The sequence below is a fragment of the Mixophyes fleayi genome, chromosome 3, assembly GCF_038048845.1.
Source record: "Mixophyes fleayi isolate aMixFle1 chromosome 3, aMixFle1.hap1, whole genome shotgun sequence".
Classification (NCBI taxonomy): domain Eukaryota; kingdom Metazoa; phylum Chordata; class Amphibia; order Anura; family Limnodynastidae; genus Mixophyes; species Mixophyes fleayi.
This window is the reverse complement of record NC_134404.1, coordinates 338659168-338670122: the sequence shown is the minus strand read 5'-3', so window position 1 is coordinate 338670122 and position 10955 is coordinate 338659168. Positions and strand designations below refer to the sequence as shown.

General features: G+C 39.9%; 1 protein-coding gene across 2 annotated transcripts; it reads right to left on the bottom strand.

Moving 5' to 3' along the window:
* Positions 1-662: 662 nt before the first annotated feature.
* On the bottom strand, positions 663-9320 carry LOC142143053 (hemoglobin heart muscle subunit alpha-type-like). Of its 2 annotated transcripts, none has more exons than XM_075200771.1 (3): positions 9182-9320; positions 1209-1413; positions 663-964 (listed from the first exon to the last, which is right to left on the bottom strand). In XM_075200771.1, exons 1-3 carry the CDS (start codon positions 9274-9276, stop codon positions 854-856), a joined length of 411 nt encoding a protein of 136 aa, XP_075056872.1. In that variant the 5' UTR covers positions 9277-9320; the 3' UTR covers positions 663-853. The 2 variants fall into 2 exon arrangements, with proteins under 2 accessions (XP_075056872.1, XP_075056871.1); XM_075200770.1 differs by lacking the exon at positions 9182-9320 and adding an exon at positions 2799-2975.
* Positions 9321-10955: the final 1635 nt, after the last annotated feature.

The following is a 10955-nucleotide window of genomic DNA, read 5'->3' as shown; positions in this document are numbered from 1 at the left end:
ACCCTTCTGTTTAGCTCTTTACTGCACCATGATGGAGCAACTTTCCTAGCGCAATACAGATGTACCTTCCATTCATCCTCAGATTTCACTCATTGTCTACATCTGTCCAAACAACTTTACCACTGCAAACATGGATGCTGGGACCTTTCAGTGATTTTCAGATAACTACCAACTTGTCCCTAAAACAGAATCAGAAGCCTCAGCAACTATTTGGGAAACTCAGCAATTTCTGGTTGAGACTGTTCATTCTCAACTTTAATAGTTTGCAATACATTTAAAACTTAGAGAAAAGAACATGAACAGGAGGCTGGTTGTAAGGCGATAACTACAGCTCCTAAAGGTAGTCTTGTTACCTATTTTAAGATAGATACTTGGTTTGGGTGTGGAGGGAGGGAGGTGCTTAGAGGGATATAGGATATATAGCAATGACAAAAAAAAATAACCCATGTGATTGAGACATTACTTAAGCACGAAGATAAAATGGGCAGTCAAAATTTATGCACGAGGCCAAGACTTCCATACTTCCTGTGTAATTTAATGAAATTTGTACGTCTACATGCATGTATTTCAATGAGCCATCGGACAAGAGCAATCTTACCATTGGGTTATCCTGTCAGAATCTGACACCTCCAATAATCAGTTAATCATGGACAGCACAACAGTGAGATTTATTAAGAATTTTTATTGAGGAATTGGCAGAATATACATACTATTCAGTACAACTGAAAGATCCAGTAAAGTTCAGCATTCATCTTAACCTTCCTCCTCCATCCTGATACAGGAGCCATAGTGTAGATCATGTACATGGAGACATTAGACTTGTTTACAGCAGACAGATCCATCTCTTCCTTATTTATCTGGAGATCAGATTAACAGCAACATCATTGAGAAACTTGTCAAAGGTAGAGCGGTCTGCATCAGGGAAGTGTTTAAAGATGACCTCCAGGAGGCAGTCACACAGCAGCTGGGGAGGGAGGCAGAGGGATTGGTTATAGGTAAGCATAATAGATTTAATGGACATCAACGGATCTTATTTTGAATAGCAGGTATAGTGAATAGTTGCAACATCCTAAAAGTGATACTACAATAGGTCATGACCAATTATAGCAGGATTGTTATATAGAGATTTTGCATGATAAACCAGGGCAGTGTGACGGTCCATCAGTGGTAGAATAAAGATCACATGTTATTAAGGGTCATTGCCTCACCTTGATTGTAGGAACAGTCAGTTTCAGCTTGTTTGTGTGCAGGTCTCGGAGAGGGGACAGATAATCTGTCAGGTTCCCCAAGTGCTTGAACGCCTCTGCAATGGTATTAACCACCTTCCCTCCGTGGGTGTGTAGATCCTTGGAGCCGGGAGTCAGGTCCATGTTACTGAAATGAATCTTTGTCTCAGGATGTTTCTGGAAGAGCCTAGACGATATTAAGAAATAGCTTCATTAAAGAGGTAGATACATGGAATTTCCTCTTTGGTTTAACAGAAATCGAAAATGGTCAATACTGTATTTGTCATAAATGTTTCAGTTGAATATTCCTCCAATACATCCCTGAATACCACCACAAGACTAGATAGATGCCCTTCATGTCATAGCAGTTTGAGGGAAGTTGCAACAGTAGGGAGTCAAAATTAGATTGGCAATTCAGTCTTCCCATAGTCTGGTTTCCTTATTAATCTTATTACCACCCTAATATATGCAGCTAACCTCACTTACAAAATCACATCCATGGACAGGTCAGCCTCCCAAACTCATCCTGTAAAATACTCAATACTATAATAGCTGTCTGCAGCCAAACCTTTAGTTAGAACTTGGCAAACATCACTAACCAGTGATCTCCATGTAAATGTGCCCCTCATTTTAAATATCTTATTTTTATATTTGGCACACACAAGTCCTGCACCTAGATTTATTTTACTATAACTCTCTTCCACCCCAACTTCTACCATCAGAAGATGCAGCATTTTGCAAACCCTAGATCACAGGTCAATTTGCAGGTTTGTATGTGAGCCTTAGTGTGCATTTATATTTAGAGGCCTCTTAGCATAGGATCCATGAGATATATATATATATATATATATATAGAGCCAAGAGACATCAGATTCACTGAAATGCCACATGCAGTTTAAAGTCATCTTACCCCTTTATTTTGGAATCCCCAGAAAGAAAATCCACCCAGGACTGATAGACTAAAAACAAGTATTGTTAATAAAAGCTATGGCATACTTGCCAACTCTCCCAGAGTGTACAGGAGACTCCTGAAATTCAGGTCGGTCTCACAGACTCCCAGGAGAGCAGGCAAGTTTCCCACATCCCGCAACTGCCTAGCCTGAATGACGTGTCACCACATCATTTTGGCCACACCCCCTACAAAATGGTATTCCCATCATGTTGTCAGGGCCAAAATGACACATTTGGCCATGCCCCACCCACTAGTCACACCCCTCCCCCAGACTACACTTGCCAAAAGAAGGAAAGTATGAGCTATAGCACATTTATTCTGACATATGTGTTACATTCACACCTAAGCAACTTTCTTTATGATTTGCAAAGATGTTTATTACATCATTTATCACTGGGTCAGCACAATACATTTAAATGCGGTGAGGTGGATTCCTACCACAAACACTTAGCAGATCTTAAATGACGTTTCCAGGTGAACAGCAGAATGAGAGACAATCCAGAAACAGATATAAAGTAACTTAAAACAATCCAGTTGTGACATACGTTACTAGAGATCTACAATAGTTTCAAACAGTCTAGGAGAAAAAAAAACAAAAAACTTCCAACTATGTTCCTCACCTGTCCAGAGCCTCACAGCCCAAAGACTGAGCTTTCAGGGCAATCTTGTCAAAGAGAGCATCCATAGGCACAAGATCACAATCTGGCAGAACCATTGTGACTCTAGTGATGTTTCTTCTTTAGTTCACACTCACACACTTCAACAACCAATCTGCACTAATAACCAAGGTTCTAGGAATCCCTTTATATAATCACAAATGGGTCATTAGAGGATCATGTGACTGACACACCTGTGCTCATGCAGGATATCCATATAACCTGGCCTGTCTGAGCACTAGGACTGAAGTCTGGGACTAGTGATTATATGATCTTCAGGTGGAACTGGGAGGCAGATCCAGGCTGTGTGATGTTTTATTTATCAGTATCTACTAAATGACCAGTGTCTTTGTATCAATATGTCCTGATTGTAGTTTGGACACGATCACTTAGTGAAATTATATGGATGAAATGTGTTTTATTTGATTACTAGGATCTACTGGGAGACAGAATGTATCACACTGTTTAATTGATCCTAATACAACATGCAGGTACAATTTATATAGTCATATTTTATTATCTACCTCTGACTATCATTTAATATCTCCAATGACTTAATGATCTAATTGTCTAAATTGTAATATATTTCTCAAAGTTGGAGATAAACTCTGGGGCTATATCATTATCTCACTGTGGTCTGGGTTCAATAGAGAAGTGTTCTGAGAATGGGAAGTTAATTAAATGTGAGTGAATAATGTTACTGTGGTCACAATATAAACAAATTCTATAAGATATATTTTTTTACCTGTATTATGGAAATATATAAACTGCATATTGTACAATGTTGTATTGTCTACTACTTGTCACTAATTGATATGAAGCTATTAATGATTCACTAGACGACATTTTTGAGCCAAATTAGCACAAGTGGATGTTGCAAAAAAAAACTTGGAAAGACAAACTTATTTTAAATTCAATATGGAATTAACAAATGTTTTACTAAAATTACATAACCTTGATCATAAGTTTTTATAGGCCCTATTAAATTTTACCACTACATGACCCAGCTTTTTTTCACCCTTTTCTCTGCAAATTGAATAAACTGTCAACTGAAAATATGTTTTCATTGCCCTAGAAACTGAACCCTCTATTAAAATATTTAGACAAAGTATTACTCTTGTTTCTCAAAGACAAACGTATGGAATTATCTGTTTTGTAGAAGCATACGGGTATTTTGAAAATTTAGCATGGGATCAAGGGCTGAGGGGCCAGAGGGGGCAATTGTTTCTTTCAGAATCTCTGGATACACCACTGTTGAACATTAAGGGGTATATTTACTAAACTGCGGGTTTGAAAAAGTGGAGATGTTGCCTATAGCAACCAATCAGATTCTAGCTGTCATTTTGTAGAATGTAATAAATAAATGACAGCTAGAATCTGATTGGTTGCTATAGTCAACATCTCCACTTTTTCAAACCCGCAGTTTAGTAAATATACTCCTAAGCGTTTACATTGTACTTTATCAGAGAAACACAGAACAGAGATTATCCCTAGTCATGTGATCAGTTCCATGAAGCAGGGAAACAGTTGAGTAAAATGTAGAACAAAAAGATGGGTGGGGGGAGAATAAGTGCTCGAAATCCTCAGTTATGAGGGAGCCAGCTTTCGAGACCAATGTGACAAATATAATTTCTATCTATGTGGCTGTGAACTCAGGGGGTCTGATTCATTATGGAAAGTAAAGCAAAAAAAAAATGAGTAACTTTGCACCTTGGCAAAACCATGTTGCATTGGAGGGTGAGGTAAATTTAAAATGTGATGGCAGTCCCACTCCTTCCACCCAGTTCCCCCCTTTTATGAAACTTAAAGCTACCAAAAAGATTATTTTCTATCAATCACATTCATGTTTTGTCCTATTCTAGCCTGATGCCAGGGGCGGGCTGGGCTGGGGAGTATCTGCCCCCCGAGCCAGGACCATAGTGGACTACCCTGGGCTGGGTCACCTGCATTTTTTGTTCCTTTAAAATGTCCCTAATAAGCTGCTGAGCTGAGTCTTGCTGCCCCCTCGGGGCTAATATTTGTCCGCCCTCTCCTACCTTATACCATGGACGAGACGACGAGCTGTCATTTTAGGATCCGTATCGGCTTTACTGTACCATTTTGTAACATGTTGTCGGACTATTCGTTTGCATGTCTATCCATGCAATGTGTTATAGACCCATCAAGCGGTTTGAAAATAAAAAGATTAAAAAGTAATGGCAGGTTTATAGGTGGGGTAGGGCGTGTCCTAGATAAATTGTAAATTTCAGTGTAAAAATAAAGCCATCAAGTATTTGTGTGCTACTATTTATCTTATATGCAAAACAATAAACTAATTTGCCCCCTTGTATTATTATTTCCTTACTTTCCTTTATGAATCAGATGCAGGGAGTCTATCTAAAGCTGCCATGACTATGTCATTTGATGACATATAGAAGTCAATGTGACCAAAATAATCCTTAACTGAAAGGGGGAAGGGAACCTCCAGTGAAGTGGAATCTCTTTTGCAGCATCGTTTAGATGCTACAGAAGAGGTTTATTGTGCTATACATTAGTATATTGGAGCATCATAAAAGTCAGGATCCACCGCTACTTCTCCTGTGAGAGCCTGATGACCGAGTGTTAGAACTGAGTATTCCTGGCATTGTGCAAACACATATGGGTAACAAGACCGTGACTGCATCGCACCTCCAGCACAGGTGAGTAGAGTTTTAGGACTACCCGTGTAGCCAGCTCATAAGTCTGTACAAGCTCGATAGAATTTTAAATTGGGTCTCCACCACTGATAAACTCAGATAACAAGAGTAGGTGATCTGGAATATTTTTGTCTCATTTTGGGCTCTTGGTAAATCTGAAATCCAGGACTCTATAGAGAGGAGTGGAGAACAGAACAAGCTATCCAGAATAATTTTGTATATATTGGGAAAGTAATATGGGTTGGAGCGGAAGAAAAGGTACAAAGCAACTCAAATGGGCAGGGTTAGTCTCCAAATTGTGGGAAACCATTGTCACTGAACAGAAAGTGTCTAAATTGCAGGCATGCCCAGTTATGAGAGGAAAGAGAATTTCTCTTGTACCTCCTGAGTGTGGACAATCCCTCCCCACTTCTGGACTATATCTGCATTGGTCCAAGTCCCAATGGGGCTTGAGCTGAATCCCAGGTGGGGTAGGGGTGAGTTTTGGTTATAAATAAATGGGGTGAGCAGGATTGTGGTGAAAAGATTTCCTTGCCAGAACATAAACTTCTAGTGCAGTGCATGGTAGTGCCTAATGTGGGGTGTGATAATATAGGCATTTGGGGAAGCCTGGATTAAATGTGTAGAGAGGTTTGTAGTACTTCTCCACTTCATCTATTGCTGTGCATGAACAGGTCTACACCAGTCCACAATTCTGCCTAGCGCTACTGTCCAGTAGTAGTCCATTAGGACAGACAGCTGCAGACCATCCTGTGGACATTGGTGGTCTCTTTTATTCTCAAACACAAATTCCCAAATATAGTTTTGAATCTGTGAAAATCATATGGAGGTGGTGGTAGTCAATACGACAACGCTGTAAACATAAACACCACCTATCCTGACGTGAGGACACTGAGGATCTCACTGCCGACAGAGTGGTAATAGACTGCTTGAAAAAGAGACTTAAACCAATTGCAACCGATGAAGATCCCAGACACAGTACAATGACATCACTTTGAAGGGACACACTAACTTTCATGCTGTTAAGGTGGTAATTTATTTTGTGTGCATTGCCAACCAACGAGTATGAGCTTTTGTACCAAGACACTGATGGAATAATTGCCAGCTATATTCTACATCACAACTGAGATCTTTTCCAATATTCCCTGAGATACCTTTTGTCCATTTCTGGTCAAATGAAGTGGCTTTTTTTTTTTTTAAAAAAAAACAAAAAAAAACCTCAATAAAAACAGCCATGCAGAGGATCACAATTCGAGCACCTGCAACACATACACCTCCTAACAGATGTATCTCTTGCACATTCCACCTCAGGTTGTGTTAACTTATTTGCATCACAATAAAAGTGTTCTTGTGTTTGCTACTCTATGTTTAGAGGCTGGACAGGGGTGTATAGTCTGCATATAGACTAGTGCATGCATTTTCTTGTGCAAATGCCCAGTACAGAAGAATAGTTTACACAACAAAATGTTCCAAGTCTACATGAGCCCAAATTGTGTCTGGGATACTTCTGAAGAAACTTCACTTCCTTGTTCAAGATGCTTAGCTTCTTATAAATGGGTATTCATATCTCACATTACAGCTGCTGGTCACACGTCTCACTGCCTCAACTACTCAGACACAGCTCAGTAAGATTTATTATTTTTTTATTGAGAAAGTGGCAGACTAAGCAAACTTTATTCAATACAACTGAATGATCCAGTCAAGTTCACTGTTGTCCAAGTGAATCTTCCTCCTGATACAGGAACCATAGTGTATATCATGTACTTGGAGACATTAGACTGGTTTACAGCAGACAGGTCCATCTCTTCTTCATTTAGCTGGAGATCAGGTTCTCAGCAACTGCAGTGAGGATCTCGTCACAAGCAGCCTGGTCTGCATCAGGGACATCTTCCATGACCTCCAGGAGGAGGTCACAGCAGCTGGGGAGTGAGGCAAGAGGGATTGGTTAGTGGGGTGTTACAGTTTAGTATATTAGATTTAATGAGTATCAACAGGTCTTATTTTGACCTGCAGCCACTGAACACTAGTTGTAGAATTATAAAAAGGTTACTAAAATTAATAGGCAATCTCCAATCTTGATATTTATAGCCAACCTACTGATCTGCAAATACAGTTAGTGTGCATGAGCTCTCCAAAATATATGATGATCATTTATATTCAAATTATAGTAGACATATAGAGAAGTTTGGCCTGAAACCAGGGCAGTGTGAATGTCCATCAGTGGTGGAATAAAGGTCACATGTTACTATGGGCCATTTCCTCACCTTGATTGTATCTACAGTCAGTTTCAGAGTGATTGTGTGCATGTCTCGGAGAGGGAACAGATGCTCTGTCAGGTTTCCCAGGTTCTACAAGGGCATTAACCACCTTCCCTCCAAGGGTGTGTAGATACTTGGAGCCAGGACTCAGGTCCACATTACCGAAATGAGACTTGATCTCAGGATGGTTCTGGAAGAGCTTAGAAGAGGTTGAGGAATAGCTTCATTAAAGAGGTAGATACACAGTAACATTTTCTCTTTGGCTGCAATAAAAAAAAAAACAATTATTTATTCACAGTATTTGTCACAAGCTGCTCATTCAAAAAAAATAAAGCCAAAACACATCTGCATGACACAACAAGATCAGATGTATGAGCTTCTTTGGCCATTCAACACTAATTCGTCTCTTATCCATCTCAATATTGCTGTATTATATGCAGCTCTGACCTCACTTGCAGTCACATGACTGGACAGGTCACCACCTCCCACACAAATCTCATGAAATATTCAAATAGTCTGTAGCCCAGGGCTTCCCAAACCCAGTCCTCAGGGCTCCCCAACAGTGCAGGTTTTCCATATCTCCTTGCTGGAGCACAGGTTTATTTATTACTGACTGACACATTATAACAGATCCACAGATGGTCCTAATTAAGTCACATGTGATCCAGAAAACCTGCACTGTTGGGTTTCCCAAACCCAGTCCTCAGGGCTCCCCTTCTGTAGCCAAACATTTAGCTCAGACACCACTAACCAGTGGTCACCCTCATAGATGTGCCCTTTTTAAAAAGCCTCAATCTGCAAAGTTAAATCTTATTTTTAAGTGTGGCACATAAGGCACCCATAAGTCCTGCACCTGGCTTCATTTTAGAAGAACCTCCTCCCATCAGTAGAGGAAGAATTTTGCAGTTCCTAAACCACAGATCAATTTGCAGCTTTATATGTTAACCTTAGTATGTTTATATTTAGCAGCCTCTTAACATAGGATTGTAGAAAAATATAAATCTTTAGATGCAAGGGGGCATAGCCAAACTGCAGGTTAAAAAAGCAATGTACATCAGATTCAATGAAATAGCAAATGCAATCTAAAGTCATGGTACCCCTTGAGTTAGGGGTTCAACAGCAGAAGGGGCAACCTTTTACATTTGAGCAACCTCCATTGTGCATTACACAGATTTAACACTTAAATGACATCAATCACTGGGTCAACACAATACATTTAAATATGGCATAAGGTCAGGTTCTCCCACAAAGATTTTGCAGGGCCTTAAAGAAAGCTCTCAAGTACAATAGGATATAACAAACAGTCCAAAAGACATTCAGAGTAACCCAACAATCCAGCTTTTAGTATAAGTTACTACAGATATACAATAGTGTCATACAGTGTAGGGGAAAAACTCCCAACTATGTGTCTCACCTGTCCAGGGCCTCACACCCCAAATCCTCAGCTTCAAGGGCAAACTTCTCAAACAGAGAGTCCATAGCAGCCTTCTCACTGTCTGACAGAAGCATCTTGTTACCTGGTGACCTCTCTTCTCTCAATGCCCACACAATACAATGCTCAAACTCCACTAATAACCAAGCCTCTAGGAATCCCTTTATATAATCACAAACGGGTCATTAGAGGATCATGTGACTGACACACCTGTGCTCATGCAGGATATCCTTATAACCTGGCCTGTCTGAGCACTATGACTGATACTAGTGATTAGATGACCTACAGGTGGAACTGGGAGGCAGATCCAGGCTGTGTGATGTTTTATTTATCACTATCTAACTGGATTTATATTGATGAAATGTGTTTGATTTGATAACTAACATATACTGGGAGACAGAATTTTTCGCACAGTTTAATTGACCATGCTATTAAATCATACTTGCCAACTCTCCCGCAATGTCCGGGAGACTCCCGAAATTCGGTTCAGTCTCCCGGGCTCCCGCGCTCGTTGGCATTTCTCCCGCATCCTGGATTTCACAGAGAATCGCGTCAAATGATGCGATTCTCGGTGATTGACGCCATTTTGGAGGGCGGGGCGAGGCCAATCGCGTCATTTTGGTCGTTTTCGCGGGGGGCGGGACCAAAATGACACGTTTGGCCTCGTCCCGCCCCCTCCCGCCCACCAGTCACGCCCCCTCTCCCGGTTTCCGAGAGTTGGCAAGTATGTATAAAATGCAAACAGAATTTCTATAGCACTATTATATTATGTACAACATTTTATCTCTGACTGATTTGTAACCCCTTGATCTCCACTGATATAAGATGTATTTGTCTGCATTTTAATATATTTCCCAAAACTTGGAGATAAAGTAAATCTGGGGATATATTATTATCTCACTATGATCAGGATTCAAAAGAGAAGATCAGACGTGTTCTGAATATGGGTTAAAAGTCAATAAATGTGGGTGAAAAACGTTACTGTTGTCACAAAATAATCAAGTTCTATAATATGTGTAGTTTTACCCTTTGTATGACAATATATTAATTGTATGATTTACAATACAGTATCTGCACTACTTGTCACAATATATTGTGACGCTATTAATAATTCACTAGATGACACAGGTTAAAACGTATCTGTTTTTTATATAGTCTTTTAGGTTTAAAAAAACACAATACCGTCACGGTTATCCTATTATAAGTTCTTGCTGTGTTGATAGAGCAGCTGCTGTTCAAATAAATTGCATTGTCAGTCATGGTTATATCATTGTTATGAAATTCAGCCCTATCTGCAAACAATTGTTCCCAAACAAGATAAAGTAGTCCTGCTTGTATCCAGCGAAGCTGAGTATTGTCCAGAATGGGAAAATCTTCATCTATGAAGATCCACCTGAAGCTAAAAAATAGCAAATTTGACGCGACATCTGAAGCTGGGTAATACTACATCCCTCTGCTTCTGCAGATTATCTTATCTCGGACGGATTTGCCACTGCCTCACATGTCCTCTGATGTCCTAAAATACTGAAAGCCCAACACTAGTCGCCAATTTATCAGTTAAAAATGTTCAAGTTTTGTTTCAAATTCACTTTCTGATTGCTCACCTGACATTACCGTTTAAACTTTTCACAGGATTACTTCCTCCACTTGCTGGGACAGAGTAAAGTCCTACCAAGCCTCAGCCTTTATACAAAGCACCGTGCCGAAACTGGAAAATGGATAATCACATGACATCACCCCAATGAACCAATCCTTG

What these genes read in the sequence shown, in the direction of transcription:
- LOC142143053 (XM_075200771.1), bottom strand. Translation starts at nt 9,276, where the DNA reads ATGCTTCTGTCAGACAGTGAGAAGGCTGCTATGGACTCTCTGTTTGAG. An exon ending in GGGTGTGAGGCCCTGGACAG is followed by an intron (nt 1,414 to 9,181) that starts GTGAGACACATA and finishes AATATCGTCTAG; the next exon opens with GCTCTTCCAGAAACATCCTG. An exon ending in TGACTGTTCCTACAATCAAG is followed by an intron (nt 965 to 1,208) that starts GTGAGGCAATGA and finishes CTCCCTCCCCAG; the next exon opens with CTGCTGTGTGACTGCCTCCT.